Source organism: Toxotes jaculatrix, chromosome 8 (assembly GCF_017976425.1).
Source record: "Toxotes jaculatrix isolate fToxJac2 chromosome 8, fToxJac2.pri, whole genome shotgun sequence".
In the NCBI taxonomy this organism is placed as follows: domain Eukaryota; kingdom Metazoa; phylum Chordata; class Actinopteri; family Toxotidae; genus Toxotes; species Toxotes jaculatrix.
The window spans coordinates 6,076,164-6,096,729 of NC_054401.1; the positions used below are offsets into that span (position 1 = coordinate 6,076,164).

The following is a 20,566-nucleotide window of genomic DNA, read 5'->3' on the forward strand; positions in this document are numbered from 1 at the left end:
CAGACCAACCAGAGCTACAGCCCTCCAGAATACGACCACTCACAACAGATCATTTAAGCATGAATCATGTGAAAAATACTATATATGGATCAGAATGGGAGCAGGCAGAGAAGTAAATTCCTCAACTCAAATTTGATTTACATTTTGTGGGCCCATGGATTGTTAAGTCTCTCCACAATTAGCAACATTTTCAACACCTATGAGAATTTTTTTTTTTTGCTGCTTTTGTGTTTATTGCACAGCATTTAGAAATATTAAAACTGTACTTTTGACTTTCCACAGGAAGTGCACTATGATAGACAGATGTAAATCTAACCTGCTGCTCAGAGGACATCCGCTGTTTCTCCTCAAAGTCGTTCCCACTTAAGTGCATTGCTTAAAACAAATTAACTGGTACAATATTTGTGTGCTACACATTCCTTTTTTTTGTTAGATTGGAGCATGGCTAGTTAGGTAGATAAATATTCAGACTTGAAGATATCATTCACAGTGACCTGAGTTTTGAAAAATAACTTGAATTACATACACAATAGTGCCTGTGACAGCAAAGGTAACATGAAGGAGAAGTTTCCTGTTGCAGTATCAACTGATGCTCATGTAAATATTTCTGACAGGAAGGAAACCAAAATGCAAGCTGTTCCCAAGCAACAGAAACGAATCGACTGTAGGTTATAGGGTATATTTACAGTAATAGGTTCCTCAAATGTCTCAAATTACTTCATAGTGATGATGACATGCTGAAGCTGAGCTCAGAAAAATGATATCCTAAATTGTCTACATGGAAAAATAATTTGTCTATCTCAAATGATGACTGATAAACAAATGGTGGTTGCGTAGGCGTAATTCTGAGAAGATGCAGACTCATAGCCTGATGAAATCCAGACCTAATTATCATGCTCAGCGTTTATGTAGTAGGAGGTGATCTTTTATTAACACATATAAAGGTAAACACGAGCAGCAGTTTTCCATTTTAGTTAATATTAACCAGGTGGTGTCTGCTCGTCGCTCAGGATAGAGGCAGAGAAGTGTGTCACACTGGGAGTATCATTGTTGATGTTTCCAGCTTACATCATTTTATACCCATTTATCTTTGAACTCACAAGTTGTTTTTGATGAAAGGCACAGCAAAACAAACAACACAGACCTCTGGTTGTTTATTTATTTTATTTTTTTTTAAAGCCTTAACATTTTTTTGAAGACTTCTACTGCTCGGTAAGTAAATATGATTACCTTATTAATCATAATCATAACAATGCAGATCCTGTTCGCTCTTGAAATTCCACATCTGGTGTTTGGAATCTGAGCTTGAGAGTTGACTATGGCTCATTGGTTTTGGAACTGATCCGAGATCAGAGTTATGAAAAGTTATTTTCCTAACAAACTTTATCCATTCAAGATACTGATTTGACTTCTTTAAAATCAAATGTCTTTGACTAGATACAGACAGGTGACAAACCAAACCAAGGAAAAGCCAACATAGTAGCTTAGTAAGGTGATGGGCAATATCGTGCATAATGTACAAACATCATGGTCATCGAGTGTGCTCTGTTGACAACAATTTCTGACCCTGTTTTCTGATATCTATATCTATATCTATATCTATATATATTTCCTTAGAATCTCTGTCCATTTGGTGTCAGAAACAAGATCACTGTTTCTTGTTAAATGACATCATGCATACAGGCTCAACTGATTTATCAACTCAGAAACTATTGTCACTGGTACACAAAATAAATCGTTATTTTTAACAGATGGATACCAGCTCTCTCTCTTACTACATATATTTTTATTGGCGTTTGTTCTCTTCCTTTGTTTTAGGGTTGCAATGGAGCCGATGGTGAAGAGTGAGGTCATTCTCTCCATTTACATCATTTCCTTCCTTATAGGCCTGCCAGCCAACCTCCTGGCTCTCTATGCCTTCAGTGTCAAGATCCACTCCAAACCACTTCCAACAGACATCCTACTACTCAATCTGACTGTCTCTGACCTGCTCTTCTTGATCATCCTTCCTCTCAAGATGCATGAGGCAGCATCAGACATGAAATGGAATCTGCCCAGCTTCCTGTGCTCCGTCACCTCCTTCACCTTCTTCTCAACAATCTACACCAGCTCCTTGTTGCTAATGGCAGTCAGTGTGGTTCGCTACATTGGAGTAGCTTTTCCTATCACCTATCACCAACTGCAAAAGCCTGTGTATGCAATTGTGATCAGTGCTGTTATTTGGCTAATCTCAGCAGCACACTGCAGCATCACTTTCATCACCCAGCACCACCCATCCCTATCCAGCAATAGCTCCTCTGTTTGCTATGAGAACTTCACAAAGAAGCAACTGGAGGTCCTCCTTCCTGTACGCTTGGAGTTTTTCTTTGTGCTGTGCCTTGTACCTCTTCTCATTTGTGTTTACTGTTATTTGCACTGCATCTTAATCCTGTACAGCCGCCCCAGAATATCCCGAATGCAGAAGCAGAAGGCCATCGGCATGGCCTTGGGGACTTTAGCTGTGTTTCTCATTTGTGTGGTGCCATACAATCTCTCTCATGTATTTGGTTACTTCCAGGGTGAGAGCCCAAAATGGAGGTACTACACCTTGCTGCTTAGCACCTTCAACACCTGTATTGATCCCGTCATCTTCTACTTCTCCTCCTCCATCTTCCGCTGCACAAGTAAGAAGTCTATTTTCAGGAAGCGTGGACTCGCTGTTTCAGGATTACAAAAGCAGGGAACAAGCTCTAGCTAACAGAAAAATACACTTTCAATGCTATGTCCAGCCTCAAGTTATCATTGTACTGTAAATTGCAGACATTATCTATGGATATGCAGTACTCTACAGATTTCTTTAACTTGACCTGTGCTCATACTTAGCAGTTATTTATATTTAAGATATCTTCAGTGTGATCTGATTCTGCTTAAAGGGAACTGTTTTGCTTTCTGTCCCAAACGTGACAAAATCTCAAGACATATTTTATGCATTTGCAAAAATCCAAATTTTATTATTTTACAGTACGTTCTCTATTTTTGAATGGGAATTGATGTCCTTTGCACCTTTTGCACCTACGCAGTATTTCCTGTTTACTTTAACGTGGGCCAGCCACTCTTCTGCACTCATGCATTCTGTAGGCACACATGTAGAATATACCTGCAAGACAAAACATAAGTCAGCTACAAAGTGAAATGGCAGAAAATTTATTTCTACACAGAGACAGGCCAATACAACATAGTGGCATTAAAATAAACTATTGGGGAGAAAATTTGTTTTTCACGGGCAAGACTCTTCAGTTTTCTGTTGTGTTTGAAATTTTGTTTGTGATAACTGTGTAATATTCACATTAGAACTCAAATTGCTTTGGTTTACTATCAGTAAGATAAAGCAGTTACACTGAACTCTACTGTACTGTTTTATATGAACGAACCTGCAAAGAAGGTCATGAGCAGTGCCACCCAGCCTAGTATGTAGGACCAAGAAAAGCGCCAGTCACCAAAACGCTTGCCCAGGAAGTTCACTGTCACCCCGGTGTAAATGGCCATCGCAAGCAGAACAAAGAGAGCTGGCATTGTGGGCACAGAGTGACACATGTTATAATTAACATCTGCAACAGTAAAGGTCATTTTAGTTGAAAGTAACATTGTGCACCTACGGTTTCGATGGCAGCCTTAGTGAAATTTGGCTTAGAAGATTTACATGATAAGCAAATTCACTAGCTAATCATTCATGGCGAATGAAATGTTGGATAACCCAACAGTGACATTATTTGGTTACTGTAACTGTGACTCACTTGAAACAAAGAACATGATCCCAGCAGCAAATGAGCGGTTGAACCTCTCAAAGGCTGAGAAGTGGGCAAAGGAGAGGATTCCTGCAATGATGCCAGCAAAGCATGACATGGCAGAGAGGATCATGAAAGCACGGGTGGCATTCCAGTAGGCTGAAGAGGAGTAAAACAAGAGACAGAAAAAAACCAAAACAATATAAAGACATACATAGGAATTTAAATTGAAAATTATAAACCTTTCATCTCCTAATATTTCTACAGACCCATGAAACATTAACTCACACAGACATTTTATTCTACAAAATGTTTTAGATTTTTAGATTTCAGAGGAACTTCTCTACATTTGACACCAACACTTTTTATCTGGCAGCAGCAGCAGCAACACCCAAATTTAGTGGCTTGAGAATTTTTTATTGACACCAAAAAACAGCAGTTTACATCCTGTGTATTCTGTACACAAGAGGAAAGAGGAAGTTAAGAAGGTTGAAGTAATATATGTTACTGCAATGGTGACTTAACACTCCTGAGAGACAAAGATGTTTCATAACCAGCAAGTCCGATAATAAATATCATGTTTTTTAATAACTTGTCTTTTAAGTACTCTTACATTGCCTACCTATGTCACTGTCAGGATGGCAATGTTTGTCTGTCAGCTGGTCAGTCCACCTCTTTGGCCCAGACTAAAATACCTAATTAAACCTTAAGATGGACTGGCCGTTAAAGTTTCTACAGAAATTCATAGTTCTAATGTATTCTAATGACTTTGGTTATCCCCTAACATTTTCCCCACTGACACCTTGAAGTTGGCATTTTTTGTTCTGAGCACCATAGTCAGGTCAAAAATTTAATAAGTCAGTTTCTTTGGTTTATGGGCAAACACCTGCAAAAATAAATAACATGCCCTCCTCCTCTGATTTTTTTTTCTGTTTGTAGGCAACTAATTGGTAAGTTTGCATGGTAACATGCTAAACTAGGTTGGTGACCAGAGTAAACATCACATTTGCATTGTTACTGTGACCATATTAGCATTCCAGTGTGCCCAGGCACAGCCTCACAGAGCTGCTAGCATGAATGTAGCCTCTTGGTCTCTAGTCTGCCAGTATGGTAGCCTTATCCTGTGAGAGTCGCCTCATAAATTTTATTAATTTACCTCAAAAAGAAGAGATAATTATAATCAACACTGTATTGATATAGTCTCTGGTAAGTGTTGATGTGCCTTAGGGAGATCAGAGGAGGATTTGTGAAGGATATTTTCCCACTTACCAATGCTGTCAGTCTGCATGTAGCACTTGCCGGACATGCAGTACCTCCACAGGCCCTGATGGGCAAAGCTACCAGACAGACGGTACTGCATCCAGTAGTCTGTGGCTGTGGAGACCACCAACAAGATGTTCCCCACAATGGCACAAAACAGGCCCCCTCCCATGAAGCTGTACATCATGAGTGACACTATGACAGCGGTTAAGGCTTTATGCACTGTGCAAAAAGAAAACAAGAAGATTCAGTTGTGAGCTTGTAGTTATGAAGTTAACAGTTTTCTAAGAGAAGATTTAGTAGCTTTGGTTATAATGTTTAAAAAAAAAAAAAATGATCAAGGGAGCAGAAATGGCTTGAAGGTGTAGATGCAACAGCAGTGTGACCTAAGAGCACTGTGACCTAAGTATCTGATTAAAGGAAGACAATATTTCCTGTTTAGATTTACACAGGGGCTTAAAATAGATTTTTTTTCTGGCACACACCATCTTTGTTAACTACTACTTGACCTTTAAGAGACAGGGCTGAATTTGTACCTCTACATTTCAAAGAAGAAAAGAAGTAACTCCTTGTAGACTATTTGTGAGTGGGCAAAGAGTCAGTTGCATGTTATCAACTCAGATATACTGTGTTTGTCATATGAATACGAGGCCTGCACTGGTCTACTAGCAGCAACATTTACAGTTCCTCATTCTGCCTAAAGTTACATGGAGTACATGTTAGTCTGTTTATGTATGCTTATCAATTTGCCCTAACTACGCAGTTGCAGCTATAACAACAAAGCACAGAACTTGTCATGAGAGCTGTTGGCCTGGACTGAGTAATCATACCAACTGCAATACAATCAGCTCATAGCAACATGTGCTCTGTCTTTGTTTGAACATGTGTTTTTATACTCACTACTGCACAAGTCACAAATATATGTGATTCAACTCTCACACAACGAACAATGCTGTGAGTGAAGCTGGTGACTGACACAAATGAGGCCTAGAATTAAATACTAAGTTTTAAAGCAAGGAACATGGCAGCAGCTTAGATGAAAACAAATAAGATCATTCTTTGGTAAATCAGTCAAAAGAATCATCATTTCAGAACATTTCAGATGTCTGTGTCAACGGGGTAAATTTGGCTCTAAGCTGTCAGAGACAACATGCATCATCCACACGCTTGGGTGGCGGGTCTGAATACCATACAGTGATCTATACTTGTGAAAGGAACCAGATAAATCTCAAGGTTCGAGATGAAATCCTGAGAAATGTGTCACTTTGTAAAAACAATCTATGTGTAATGAAAAATAGAGATTTAGAAAAAAATAATATTCAACAATCTAACACACATTTATACAAAATACTCACACTGAACATAAATATCTTAAGCTAAAACCCTGAAAGCTTGTTACTATCACATAGTCAAGGCCCTCTTGGCCCACCTGTGAGACACACGCTCACTGGTTAGCTCGGCATGATACATATTCTGCTTTGTTATTTTTGCTATCTATTCTTATCATCTAAGTGGCAACAGCCATTAACAAAAGACCTGACATCATCTTACCTGAATTCCTCAGAATATATCAATCCTCTTAAGTGTCAGCCTTTCCTCAGGGAAAGAGCGAGAGAGAGTGCAAGCCAGGAGTGAGCGAAATGTCAAAGAGGAAGCCCTAGGCTGAATTCCAAAAAGTTATCCCCTCCACTTTTCTGTTGATGGAGGCAAAATCCTTTAAAACAATCAGCACAGAACAAATGCACTTGAGCTGATGGGCCAAAAGCCACGTGACTCTTTCACACTGAACTACATGGGAGTATTTTAGGGGTCAGGGGAAAGGGGAGGGGTGATGGTGTTGGGGGATGGGGGAGGGTCTGGGATACGAGGCCACTGCGCCACAGTCCTTGTCTGTTGTTCTATTAGGCGTTCTGGAACTGTGGATGTGCAAAGGCTTGCAGTACTGCAGTGGTCAATGGAACATGCTGAAGTGCACACTTTCTTTCAGGGTGGCTGGGGTGTGGTCATGGGGACACATACACGTTTAGAACTGACACATGACCAAAGAGCCGCTTAATAAAATTAAACACTACTGTGTGATATAAATGTTCACAGTGAATATGTGGTTACACTGCAACGGTTGCACTGACAGAAAAAGGCTAACCAATACTGCATGGTAAACATGTAACTAAAATTTTGACTAATATTAGCAATAATATTCTACAGCTATGTATCTATCTTTACAAAGATAAATATGATAAATATTCGGTTCTGTCCACTGGGACACCCGAGCAACCATCTTCAGAAATATACAAACTGCCTTAAACAAAGATTTCTAAAGTTAACCACAATAAAGCTATTCCATTGTGGATGCATGAAAAAAGTCACGTCTTCAGCTTGCATTAACACACCACACCACAACACACCACACCACAACTCCCTGATTACACATTCAGCCATGATACATGACGAGAGACATAAAGTTCAGTGGAATTTTGGTAAATGTCAGTATCATTTATGAAGGATTGAGAAACTCTGATGATGCAGGAGGTGTATTTCCTGCACCATGGTGGCTGTTTCACAAGCACACTGGAGAAATAGCATAGTTCAAAGCTGCAGACAACCACGTTTCCTCTAGGAGGAAATGGAGGTGGCCAAACCTCCAACCTCCAACCTCCTGACTAAAGATGAACCCTGTCTGTATACCTGAAAACCATGTGACCAACATTATAGAAAGGGCTGAAAAATGGTTATCTGGCCTGAGTTAGAAAACTAGGCCGTGCTGAGTTGTGACACGAACTATAGTCATTTGGGTCAGTATTCAAATATGGAAACAGGTATAACAACTATATAAAATCTTGTGAACTCTGACAGGAAGTACTCACACCCAGAACCCTGCCCAGGACACTGACTAATGTGAAGTGTAAAATGTTTTCACCAAGTTCTAAGATGACTGTAATGTTTTGCACACTCGGGTTTAGAGCTGTGAAAAGTCCACCCTTCTTATTGCTCCATGTAAAAGCCACTGGCAGGCGGTTTACCATCAGTTGCATATGCTGATGCATATGCAATAAGTTGCATAAGAACATCAAACTGAACCACTGTCTTGTCCACAGTGACAAGCATACATCTGATGAGACTGCCTGTCTGGTGCAGCAAAAACAAAAACAAAAAAGACAATTGCAGGACTAACAATGTAACTGTAGTCATCTTCGGCACACAAGCTCTGAGCAGACAATTAATCCGCAATCTTGCTTTCCGTAATTATTATAAGCTCTTCCTCATTTCAAGTGCACTTTCTGAAAGTGTGGGTTGAACACTAGCAGCTAAAGAGCAGCTTTTTTTTTAACTGACCAGAAATCTAAATATAACACCTTTTTGTGGCAACTGAGACTTTAACAGCATCAGCAACAGTGGTCAGTGATTTTGAAGTAAAATATGTAGTCGTTGTGTATTTGGTTATACTACTGTTGGTATTTCTGTGTACTCCCTGTCTTCAGAAACTTACCAATCAGTTTGTGAGTGACAGCAGGCTCCAGTCCTGTGTTCTTAATGCTTGCTTGTGGGACGATCTTATATTTAGAACAGGGACTGAGCCTTTAAATGGTGTGACTATTAATGCTGACTTATATTTCTAACAGCCTTGTAACTTATTTCCTTTTAGTTATGTGTTACACTAATATTTGAATTGATAAAAGCCAATCCAATCAGAGAGAAATAAGACAAGCAACACTCAACAGCACCATCTGCTGCACACATTTAAAACATCAATTCATCATGATGGAAACGTCTGTCGACTACATGAATGTGTTTCCTCACAACAAAATCTGTTGTCAACTGTTTGCATCAGGGTAACGCATGTACTTCAACACTGACTCACAGCTCAGGCTGAGCCATTTCCAAGGCAGCAAGCTGACCTCCTCAGTGTGTGACCTCACCTTAAAGCCTAACACTTGTCCATGATCCATTGCTTAAGCAACAAACAGTATTGTTCAGAGCAGGTGTCACTCACCATCTTCCTTCTTTGTTCATCACTGCTTCAACTGCCCTTCTGGCAACGCCCATGGTCATGATCTGGTCTAAGGAAAACATAAAGATAAAACTATTTCACCGTTTTACAAGTCTGAATTGGTTATGCAGTTGGAGTGTAAACTTTGTTTTACATATTCTTCCCCTTCAGCTGTATATGTAATATAATACCATGCCATTAAAAAATGAGATTACCTAGCAGTTTTTTTGTTTGTTTTCTTCTTTTTTTGAGTCCTTGATTGACAGTGGAAACAGTATTTTCTGCACTCACCACTTTTTCCATGTTTGGTCAAACCAGTCGTGCCACTTACACATGCACCCCAACTGTTTTATATGTAGTCCCAAAGGCACAGATGTTTGAGTGACTGAACTGAAGAATAGTCACAGCATGAAAATGATGTAAAATGAAGATTGCGTCACATTACACAAAAAAATGTCACCTGCAATTCATAAAAAATGAATTTTCATTAGGGGTTTGTGTTGAAGTGATTAGGCAAAGCATATATGTACAAATGCACAGATATAACTTAAGCTTATATTTATTGTCAATAAATTGTTGCAAGAGATTTAAATTGGTTTGATCATACATACATTACCATACAATGATCCTTGTTTCAGTTAAAATAACAATAAAAATATAGAAAATCTTATAGATTAAAACCAAAAAAAATAAAATAAACAACATATATACACTTAATTTACAGATCAAAACGAACTGTGGAGTTTAGACAGTTGTAGCAACTCTGACAGGTGGTGGAGGGACAAATGTGGGGAGAGCCACTGATCTTTCAGAGGGAGTCTGGAAGAAAACAGACACAAGCCAGTTCATTTATTAGAAATCAACAGAAGAAACGATCTTTCACGTTGATGTGTCTTACGTGAAAGACTACCTGCTGCAATCTGTTGTAATCAGGGGGAGTCTTCAGCCCTCCTGTCAGCAAGTTATGAGGAGTTGTGTCTGACTGGGCCGTTACTGCCTGTTGAGTGAGAAGAAAGAAGCTAAAAGAACCAAAGTAACAGATGAATAATTGCACCATTGTGGAACTTGCTAATGAATGACTACGTACTGCATCTGATGCATGTAATGTAGAGCATGTTATATATTCTAAACTCCACAAGGTCCCTGTCAACTGCAACTATTTACTAATCTATAGGCACTGAAGCCACCTAGACAAATTCCTTAACATTGATTATGTCAGTGAAATGATTCTAACCTTGTCAACTGCTCTGGACACTGGATATCTTGCCTGCCGACCTACAAATCACGGGAAAGTCAAATTTATTTATAACAGAATGCGTTCAAAGACCTGATTCAGATTTGGTGCTAAACAAGCATACTTCACCCACTTCTGTTTTTCTTGCAGTAGACACAGAGGTAGATGAAACCACCAAGCAGGAGCAGGAAGAGAAGACTGCAGGGGATTCCAGCTGCAATGCCAGCAATGGCAGGACCACTCAGCCCCTCACCTGATATCAACAGGACAAACAGTAACCAACGATTTTACAACTGCAGCACCATCCCTCATCCTGTGTTTAGAAATGTGATACTTAAACACAGTCAAATAAACAATTTGCCATTCCTGGACCAATCCTATGGACCCCAGACGGCTCTCCTTTAGTCATATGAGCTTTGGGGATGACACGAAACCGGTATGTCAAGTTGGGATCAAGGACCAAGATGTTCGCATTGATTGATTGGGAAGATTTTGCTGTTATTTTTTATACTTACAAACTGACAGAAAGAGACATAAACACTGACATGGGCTTTTCACAGTACTTTTGTTCTTGAAGTATTTTTTCCCACAGCACTCCTTCACACATTACACAATATTTACACCCCTATCTTCTACGTACAGTTTGTGCGTCAACACTGTGCGGGCATTCTTCCCGAAGCAGATTTGCTGACATGTACAAATTCAGAACGAGAAGGGTAGGTTTGTGTTTGGGGTTTAAAGATGTTCCTGTGAAGAGAAATCCAGCTGGATCTTGCCAGAGCGGCCTTTCTAGAGTTAGTTACTGCTTTACCTTTAACACCTGAAGTAGGTGGGCCCTCCCAGGCCAATGTGACAATGGTTCCATCTTGATTAGGGAACAAACTGGAATCTGAGATTGAAAGCCCTGCAGAGAGAGAAGGAGATTGTGAACGAAGGGGGGAGGACAAGAGAGGGAGTTGAGGGTATAACAGGACTGGAGAGCTTTGTTTAAAGGGAAAGAGCAATCTCAGGTATAACTTAGCTCTCTGTGTGAGGGTCCATCGTACCTTTTGACTCTAGTAGTACTCCAAATTAGAGAGAAAAGGCAATACAATCCTTACAGTATTTAAAGACGTCAAAAATAATCAAGATAAGGCTTCACAGATGTTTTATTTTGTGAATGACAGACTGTTGATCATATAAATCCTGAAGCATCTAAAACTTACTTGCAGTAACATTGCACTCATTCTGTTCAACTGCATGGACTGCCAGGCACGTGACAGTTTTCCCATTGAGGTTGTCTGAGGTGTTGATAGTCAGGCTGAAGTTCCCCGCTCCAGTGCTGGTGTTTCTCAGTGCTGGGAAAGACAGGTTGGTCTCCGGGGCCCCCCCCAACCACCGACAGTGATTCTGCAGGTCAGAGTTCCTATTCACCAACTGCACAGAGCATGTCGGGTTACCTGACGGCTTCTCTGTTCCAAGAGAAAATTGAGTGAAAACATGTTTACATGTGATATTTTGCCAAACATAATCAATGTCACGTGAGAACCTTGCATTTGTAAAATCCTAACTTATCAAAGATGCAACGATGGCAGAGGATTTAGTTTTTGATCCCATAGATCTACTGAAAAAACAGGCTGAGAACAATTTAAGACAAATTACTGTAATATGGACAAGTGCAAGATGCTGAATCCTATCACATACAAACATCGAAAAGATAAAACTCATGCTTTTCACATACCATAAATATTTAAAATCATGCTGTTTTGGCGCTGTTCTTTAGTTTGCTCATTGAGCACTGTGCATGTATAAGAACCTCCTTGACTGGTCTGTACATTTGTTAGATTTAGGACTCCTTCGTGAGAATCAGAAAGCATCTGACCACCAAAGAGCCACTCAGCAGTTGGCTGTGGGAATCCCTCAGCCTGGCAGAAGAAGCTCAAAGAGTCTCCTGATACATAGAAAGGCTGAGCTGGACGGGCCGTAAGCACAGGCTCATCTGATCCATCTGTGACAGCGCACAAAGAACAGAGAGAAGAGTTATAAGAAAACGAAAGGATGCAAAAAGACACAGGGGTTTAGAAAGACCCACTCTGGATTGATGCAGTGAAGAATAATTTGAAAATCATTAATCTTACACAGCACAATGACATTCACGTGTGCCGCCACACGGCTGAAGGGGTTCATCAGGAACACTGTGTACCACCCGGTGTCATTTCGGTTTGGTCTGAGGACCACAAGGCTCCTTTGCTCCACCAAGTAGTGCGAGCTAGTTTTTATCTGTTCACCATTGAAGAACCACATCTGTTGCTCGACTACACCTTTCAACATGCTATATTTCAGGATAAACTGGTCAGTTCCCTCTTTGACAAAGTCAGGCTGCACGGTCAGTGTCACATTCCGGATGCTTTCTGTGAAAGAGAAGGCAAAGGGTGAAATACTTAAGCCATACGAGTTTTTATACCCGTTTTCTGTTCAAATGCACCACTGTAATATCTTACAAAGATGGCAACTCTTTGAAAGATAATCAATTGTTAAACTTCTTGGATGCCTGGAGAATTTCAGTATATTTTTGGTGGTCATGACCACATTACACAGTGCAGAGGGAAGCACCTATTAAACTCTACCATAGAAGATGTTAAAGTTGCTAAATTTCCTATTTTTAATAGTGCATATAACAATATAGATTGTGGAACAAGCAAATACAAAAATTATGTGATGGCAACAGTGTAGAAAGTTCAGGCTAATATTATCTCTGTTGATTTAAACAGCCATTACATCCTCAGCCCACTACGACAGCACGAATCAGAGCTCAGTGAGGCACTCACCAAATACGTTCAGCGTGAAAGTTGTCATGGCTTTTTCCAATCCAGACTTTGTCATTTCAATAGTGTAGTTACTGGTGTAGCCAAGCAGAACATTTACAAAGGTAAGGGATCCATCTTTCCCGATCCTCAGCACCTTGCTGTTGTTTTTGGCTACGTCTGGGGGAGTATCGGAGTTAATAGTCCATGTGACGACAGGTAAATCTCCCATAAACCAGGTAACCACTGGATCAGGGGCACCAGTGAAGGACACGTCCAGAGTCACATTGCTGCCTGCTATTACATTCACCCTAGTAGGCCCAACAGGAGAAACCACCAGTTGACAGTACGCACCTGTCAACACAGAGCCAAGTAATTAGGTTGGAATGGAAATACAGTATTTATTTCTTAATCCTATGAATATGTGATGGCCTGTGATCCATAGGGGCACGTTCATTTCAAAGTGATAAATGCTGATATGTGGCAAGAGCTTATTTTTCTCTAACAGTGTATCTCTGCTCCTCTTCAAAATAAGCACAAATGAACAGAGTGACCGTGGTTCAACATGAACCCCCGACAAACAACAGGCACACAGACCACTTTTCCCAGATCGACAGGCTTTTCTCTATCAAATGTCATGGAGCAAACTAAGCACAGCAAAGAAGCAACAGGCTTGAAAAAAAATGAAACCTGGAGTTGACTTTTAATCTTACCTCGAAAAGAAAGTCTGAGTAAAATAACCAGAAAAAATGCACTTAATCTCCAAACTTCATCCAGCAACGTCATTTCAGAAAAACAGGACAACAAAACAAGTAGCTCACAAACTTAAAAACAGCCAAGAACCCAATGACAAAGCAAGGTCATCTGTTTTTGTAGTTGTACTTCCAGCACATAAAACCACATGCGAAGAACCGTCCTTGGTGTCTTGTGCAGCAGTGACTGAACCTCCTGTGTATCCTCCTGTGCCCTCTGGGGCTGGAGCTGAAGGGCACATGAATAGCTCACCTGTGCTGAGTCAAAGCCTTGATTGTGCATGTGAGGCCACGCCCCTCATCTACTTAACACATAACAGTGCCTACATTGTGCCTAATTTCTTAGGAAGCAAATTATTGTTCCAATTTACACTTTCATTTAAATAAGCAGATGATGCTAAGTGTCTACTGTGATTTCATGTTTTGTTAACGCTTTATTTTACAGGTCCATATTTTCCTAAGAAGTTCTTGAAAGTTTCCTGGAAGGAGCCATGAAGTGTGGTACAAATTACAGGAAAAATAGAGACAAAGTTCTTGGAATGTTAATGTTGTCAGTTCAATTAGTTGTGTTGAGTTTATTATTGACTTCCAGATGAATTTCCATTACAGAAACCCCTGTGAATTTAAATACCTGTGAATATTTATTACTCCTGAAAACTCCTGAGTTGAAACAAAAAGAAATTAAGAAATGCCAAAAGATCAGTGACAGGTGCACCATAGTTAGATATGAAAAAGACTGGCTACTTTATTGTCATGGTAATGTTCTGTACAATCAACAGAGAACTGAGGCGCTTATGGCAAAATTCTGATTTATGAACACCTGCCCTTGCTCATACTGAGAGACACCATCTCGGCAGAGGACTGAAACCCAGTTAGAAATTTCATACAGACTATACAGATTAATTGTAGACATGATGCTAATCTTGAAGAACATAATCATCTCAACATGTCTGGGTCCATATTTACATATATCATTTACAAAAACTGCACCTCTTTACATGTGAGACAATGGATGTACAAGATTAAACAGCTGAGTCGAGTGTTTGGTTGGTGAAATGCATCGTACTGGTGGTGTTGGTGTACAGTGCAATACCTACAGCAGCATGAGTGAAAGGAAGTTTCTGGGTTTAAATTATTGCATGAAGACTGGTCATCTACAGTTATATCACTATGAACATAAAAGACAAGATGATCCTTTTGGAGTTGTCCGGGTCTGCTGCACGACAGTGTTTCTCAGTATTACTCCTCTCCTGTCAGTACCTCCCTGCATATCCTCAGGAGTCACAGTCTCAAACAGAGGGATTAGGCTGATACATGAGCCAGTCCTCCGGGTGCGCTCACGTAATGCAGTCCAGTCCTGAAAGGAGAGCAGAGAATGTAGATATGTAATTCAAGACAAGAGTTGCAATTAAAATCTTAAATTAGTTTTGCCTCCATCACTGCAAAGCACATAATACTCCTTGTCAGAGCAATTAATTAGGGTTTTGTAATAAAGAGACGGTGTTATAAAAAGGCTATTAATATTCCAACTTGCATACACCAGCTTGAAATTTATCAAGTCATAATCAAGAGGTAGGTTTTTCATGAACGATTAATTATTTGTATAGAGTGTTTCCACTGCCCCCTCTCCTACAAAATCTGAAAATAAAACCTTGGCCTGTCAAAAATACATAAGTATTATGACTATTTAATGTTATAATATTAAAAAAGGATTGAGAACCGACAGAGATTAAGATGCCGACCATGAACACCAACTGCTTTTGATTGTGACTGGGAACCTTTGATGCATCTCTCACATTCTCATTTCCTGTAATCGGTCTACTGGCATTTCTAACACAGGCCTAATAAATGCTTCAAAAAACTATTCTGACGATCAGTTCACCGTGTCAGCCAATTTCCAAGGAAAAACACCAGACATTTTCTTGTTCCAGCTTCTGTTATTTGAGAATTTGCTTCTTCTGTTCATAGTCAAAATGAAGTGTATATCTATGGGTTATGGAAAGTTAGTTGGACGAAATGGGATATTTGAAGATATCACTTTGGGCTCTTAGAACTTGTGATGGACATTTTTCATTTTCTCTTTTCCCCGACAATTAACAGACAAAATCTTAAAAAAAAAAAAAAAAAAAAAAAAAAAATTTTAAAAATCAAGGTCGCTGACATAATGAAGTATATGTTTAAAAATCATTGGAAATTTTTACTCTTACTGAAAAGGTTTTTTATATCAATTATTCAGTTATGAAAATCCAGTTTAAGTCAGGCTCTACACTGGTATTTAGAGTGATACTCACCTTTCTGCTTGGTTCTGCACTCGCCTGCCTACACTCTTAATGCCTCTATATCCTCCCTGCCTCCTTCAGTTTGCCCACCAGGTCGTCCACCGTCTCCACCTTCATCCCTGCCTGCCTCTGTGGGGGCTCATCCACTCTCAACACCTCCAACCGTGATGTGAGGTCCACTCCTAAATCTGCAGGCTTCACGTTAGCTATCTTCTTCTTCTTGGCTTTCTGAAAGGCAGGACACACGTATTCATGAGAACGATTGAGAAGATTTTCACACCTTTAGTGCCTCTTTCGATTCTGACTACAATCCCTTGCAACCTACCATGATATTAGGCAGAGTGGCATATCTGGGGGTGTTGAGTCGAAGGTCTGCGGTCACGACTGCTGGTGTGTTGATCTTAATTGTTTCCAGGCCACCATCAATTTCTCTCACCACTTTAACCTTGTCTCCATCCAGTGACACCTCTGATGCAAACGTGCCCTGGATTACAAAATATGAAGATGCAGCATGGATTTATAAGACTGAATAATAAGAAGAACTGTTGTTAAAACTGTCCAACCGGGAAACAGAGAGAAGTTTTCTTACACCATTTCTAACCCTGCAATGTAAAGAATAAACAAAACTGGTGAGAGTTTACTTGAAGTCATGAGGGACTCCTTGTGCCCCATCTGCTGGTTGGCCTGTGTAACTACAATTTAAATTGTGAACAATCCAAGGTAAATGTTTCTTAATAATAAACTGCAGACAATAAAATGTGACACTGGTGATAATAAGTGAGTAAGAAACATATGAAAATGACAACAGATATGAAAATGGTTTTAACTTTGGAAGTGAGCTGGTGTCTGGATTTACACCATAATCTGTGCAACAAACCGCCCAATCTGTGCGCTGTTAGATAACATGTCAAAGTGCTCCATCTATTGGTGAGCCAGTGGAACTTAACTCCAGCTGTCCAAGTAGACTTTAACCTGCTTTTCTGCTCGGTGCAGGTTCATTGTTGCTCTTACTGACTCATACTAGTCTCTACTATCCTAGATAAGGGACACTGGATAGGGACATAGCCTGATTTCAGCCCAGCTACTTCACACATATGACACTTGCAAAGACCAACTGAAAAAATAGCAAGTGATGTAATTCACCTTACGGTCTTCACTTAGTCAGAGTCAGGTTACTTTTATGGACTGTTTTTATTTCTGGTATGGGCTGACTCATTCAAAGATTGAAATAATGTTAGAACTCACCTGAGGCCAGTCCAGTAAGGCAGCTGTCATCTGGCCAGTCTGATTGCAGTCATCATCAATGGCCTATGAAAGCAACACAAGTCATTAAATGAAGGTGACGGCAGTGAGGACCTGAGTGTCCATCAGAAAGTGTGACGTGATTTTAAACGAGGATATTAAGAGTTATTAATCCCGATCTTTAACCTGTTTGCCGAGGATAACGAGTTGTGCGTCCTCCTTCTTGGCCAAAGCTGCCATGATCTTAGAGACCTGGAGGGGTCCCATGGTATCATAGTCTTTCCCGGTCACTTCCACATGAATGCCACGGTCTGCCCCCATGGCAAGGGCAGTACGGATGGTCTCCTGAGTGAGGGAGAAATATGGGTCAAGGAACTTGTCTTTGGGGGGGAATTACAATAATTTGGTGTTCTGTGGTTAAAACATGTTGCCAAACCCAAAAGGCTTTGCTCACATTGTGGTAGGGCCTAAAATTTACATCACATTTAACTAAGTATCAGTAACTGTAGGAATAACTGCTTTGTAAGTGCATAATATTTCCTTTCTCATGTTGACTTAACACACATCAGTATTTATTACATTATATCAATACTAAATACTAGCACAATTCTATTGAAAGATAATGCGAAAGACACAAACCCTTCCAAAACTATCCAACCAGCTACACCACACTGCTTCTCCACACTTGTTTCTCCAGGATACTGGTTAAAGTGGCAGGGGTGCAGAGTCTGGCCACATCACACCCACCTGTGCTTGCTGTGGCCCGCAGCTGACAGCCACAACCTCCTTAATAAGCTTCTTCTCCTTCAGCTTGACCGCCTCCTCTACAGCGATCTCACAGAAGGGGTTCATTGAGTGCTTAACACCATCCGTCACCACGCCACTGTTGTCCGGCTTCACACGAATCTGAGGAGGAGCAAAACAGCAGGACAGAGTCGCTAAGGGGATGCAAGATGACAAACAATCCCGACAGCCTGGATTCTAGGGCAAACTGACAGACACACTGAAAGCAACTCATACAGGAAGTGAGCCACCAGTATGTTCAGGTGAACAGGCAAGACAAGTTTATACTGCCATGTTCTATTTTATTGCTCTGATTGCTTTATTATCAAAAAATAACAGAGAGGAAATTCCCTTCAGCATAGAAAGCAAGTAATCTGGTGTAGGCCACACAGTTGTGTGACACAGCATATGGCCACATGTGATCCCACTCAGTCAGAAGAGCACTTGTGAAGTCTGTTGCTGGCATTGGCTGATAAGGCCTGTCTCACAGTTCATGTTCCAATTTGACCTGACCTGTCAAGCTGCAATAACAAAGGGTCTTCCCAAAACTGTTGCCTCAGCATTGAGAGCATGCTAATATCTGTCTACTGTATGCTGTATGTTGTAGCTTTAAGATCTCCCAGAAACAGAACAAAGTACAAAACAGCTGCAGACAATACGTACAAAAAAAAGCATGTAGACATGGGTGAAACTATACCCCTGGGCAAACATAGTGCCTGTACCATATAACTTTTCATGTACATACATGTATAAAAAATGTGCAAAAAAAACTACAACAGTGACATAAAGCAAACATAGTAGACACGCATGGCTATTAACAGAGCACTGGTACAAGATACTCAAAGTTTAAAAGGTCTTTTCATGCAATAATTGATCCACATCAGAGTGTGAGGCATAATGATAAGAATATAAATGATCATAACAATGCATAACCTAACATCACAAATAAAAATGAATTTTAAAACTCAATCTGACATAGCAACATGCATAACAAGTAAAATGAATATTTTCCAAATCACAGAACATTTAAACAAAAGTTACTTTTCCTGACTCACTGTATTTTGATCATCTGTCTGACTGATATGTCAGTACTGAGCACAGACACGGTGCAGATCCTGCTGAGGGCAGCTGGAGCAGGAGTGTTCTTGCTGTTATGTGAAACAGCTGCACACACATATTGATTATGGTGCTGTGCTTCATCTCTGGCAGACGGTGAAAGGTGAAATAAGCACCATGAGATTACAGTAAGAGTGTGACTGCACCATACACTATTGTCATAAAGACAATAGTGTATGGTGGATCAGCCCTTAAGCTCATCCGAAGGAGGGCATACCAATGGTTCAACCTGACATTAGGTTACACAACTTGAAAACAGCAGTAGCAGGAAGTCATACACCTTAGCGTTGCTAAATGTAATCTCAATTATTCGTCATGCTGCGTCCTGTAATTGAGTTCAGCTGCAAATTGACAGGTTAACTGTCAAATGTGTGCGCATTCAGTGGTGCGGCTTTGCTTCTGTGCCACTGCCAGCTGGCGTTAGCAAGCTAATGTTAGCTAGCAGAACACAGAAAGTCAAAAGAGCGAGCACAGGTAAAAAATATTTTAAAGCCTAAACAAAGACAGTCGAAACAGCAGAGGCATGTTACCTTAACTGCGTAGTCAATGACACGCTTGACTCCAACGAGAACACGGCCAGACATTGTGGATGAAAATGTAGTGTTCAGCTAACGTAACACAGTCACCGCAATGAACCTTCACTCAAGGAGGAGAGGTCGGAATTATTTTAGGGTGATTCCAGGGAAAGGAGTTAAGGGGACCGCCTACCACTACAGCCAATGAGAAGCACACAAGAACGAACTCTCTTCGCTCTGATTGGCCGAGACGTGGTTGAAGGCGTTGTTAAACTCAACACAAAGTCAATTCATGCCGCTGCTTCTGTTAAATGAGTGAATGAGGAGCAAAAACGCGTTTTCAAGATTCTTGGTAAATGACTTTTAATCCCTCTTAATGCATGATGTCGACTGTCTTATAGCTCAAACATCTTAAAATGTGTGAATTACGAGAAATTACCTCTGTGAATTATGTTGTGTTGCTCGCATTTGTGTCGTGAAGAAAACCCGACGAAGAAACGTTCCGCTTTATGTGGGGCAAAGTTCACGGCAATAAATCCTCCCTTCATGAAGTTTACAGTGTTCAGGTTTTTATTGAAACATTAAGAGAACGATTTATTTAACTGTGATCATTTTGGAGGATTCAAAGGTTCTTTATTGTCAATTCACTATATGTGCAGGACATACAGGCAAATCGAAACACTGTTTCTCCTTCACCAAGTGAGAGGTGCTATTAAGTAAAAACAAAACACACACACACACACACACACACACACACACACACACACACACACACACACACACACACACACAAAAGAATAGTAAAATCAAAATGTACAGATAATATTTTGGTAGAAATAAAATAGAAGAA

At 40.3% G+C, this 20,566-nt stretch overlaps 4 protein-coding genes across 4 annotated transcripts; 1 reads left to right on the top strand and 3 right to left on the bottom strand.

Moving 5' to 3' along the window:
* Window positions 1-1,825: 1,825 nt before the first annotated feature.
* On the top strand, window positions 1,826-2,813 carry LOC121186458 (free fatty acid receptor 2-like). Its single transcript, XM_041045208.1, has one exon. The coding sequence runs from the start codon at window positions 1,826-1,828 to the stop codon at window positions 2,735-2,737; it is 912 nt and encodes a 303-aa protein (XP_040901142.1). The 3' UTR covers window positions 2,738-2,813.
* A 187-nt stretch (window positions 2,814-3,000) lies between these two features.
* Window positions 3,001-5,211, bottom strand: lim2.5 (lens intrinsic membrane protein 2.5). The gene is made up of 4 exons (XM_041045209.1): window positions 5,034-5,211; window positions 3,774-3,923; window positions 3,411-3,545; window positions 3,001-3,136 (listed from the first exon to the last, which is right to left on the bottom strand). The coding sequence occupies exons 1-4, from the start codon at window positions 5,209-5,211 to the stop codon at window positions 3,075-3,077; spliced, it is 525 nt and encodes a 174-aa protein (XP_040901143.1). The 3' UTR covers window positions 3,001-3,074.
* Window positions 5,212-9,561: 4,350 nt separating this feature from the next.
* On the bottom strand, window positions 9,562-14,159 carry vsig10l (V-set and immunoglobulin domain containing 10 like). The gene is made up of 10 exons (XM_041045054.1): window positions 13,743-14,159; window positions 13,054-13,383; window positions 12,364-12,636; window positions 11,967-12,233; window positions 11,452-11,697; window positions 11,058-11,150; window positions 10,380-10,499; window positions 10,247-10,287; window positions 9,923-10,009; window positions 9,562-9,831 (listed from the first exon to the last, which is right to left on the bottom strand). The coding sequence occupies exons 1-10, from the start codon at window positions 13,813-13,815 to the stop codon at window positions 9,757-9,759; spliced, it is 1,605 nt and encodes a 534-aa protein (XP_040900988.1). The 5' UTR covers window positions 13,816-14,159; the 3' UTR covers window positions 9,562-9,756.
* A 342-nt stretch (window positions 14,160-14,501) lies between these two features.
* etfb (electron transfer flavoprotein subunit beta) lies at window positions 14,502-19,863 on the bottom strand. Its single transcript, XM_041045055.1, has 7 exons — window positions 19,732-19,863; window positions 18,050-18,208; window positions 17,489-17,647; window positions 17,306-17,368; window positions 16,386-16,544; window positions 16,073-16,288; window positions 14,502-15,138 (listed from the first exon to the last, which is right to left on the bottom strand). Exons 1-6 carry the CDS (start codon window positions 19,783-19,785, stop codon window positions 16,118-16,120), a joined length of 765 nt encoding a protein of 254 aa, XP_040900989.1. The 5' UTR covers window positions 19,786-19,863; the 3' UTR covers window positions 14,502-15,138; window positions 16,073-16,117.
* Window positions 19,864-20,566: the final 703 nt, after the last annotated feature.

Coding starts and splice junctions, on each gene's coding strand:
- lim2.5 (XM_041045209.1), bottom strand. CDS start 5,211: ATGATGTACAGCTTCATGGGAGGGGGCCTGTTTTGTGCCATTGTGGGG. Junction 3,924..5,033: donor CATGCAGACTGACAGCATTG/GTAAGTGGGAAA, acceptor ACTCCTCTTCAG/CCTACTGGAATGCCACCCGT. Junction 3,546..3,773: donor GATCATGTTCTTTGTTTCAA/GTGAGTCACAGT, acceptor CCACAATGCCAG/CTCTCTTTGTTCTGCTTGCG.
- vsig10l (XM_041045054.1), bottom strand. CDS start 13,815: ATGACGTTGCTGGATGAAGTTTGGAGATTAAGTGCATTTTTTCTGGTT. Junction 13,384..13,742: donor ACTCAGACTTTCTTTTCGAG/GTAAGATTAAAA, acceptor CTGTGTTGACAG/GTGCGTACTGTCAACTGGTG. Junction 11,151..11,451: donor TGAGTGCAATGTTACTGCAA/GTAAGTTTTAGA, acceptor CTCTCTCTGCAG/GGCTTTCAATCTCAGATTCC.
- LOC121186458 (XM_041045208.1), top strand. CDS start 1,826: ATGGAGCCGATGGTGAAGAGTGAGGTCATTCTCTCCATTTACATCATT.
- etfb (XM_041045055.1), bottom strand. CDS start 19,785: ATGTCTGGCCGTGTTCTCGTTGGAGTCAAGCGTGTCATTGACTACGCA. Junction 17,648..18,049: donor GCGGGCCACAGCAAGCACAG/GTGGGTGTGATG, acceptor TCCCTCACTCAG/GAGACCATCCGTACTGCCCT. Junction 16,289..16,385: donor CCACTCTGCCTAATATCATG/GTAGGTTGCAAG, acceptor CCTGCCTTTCAG/AAAGCCAAGAAGAAGAAGAT.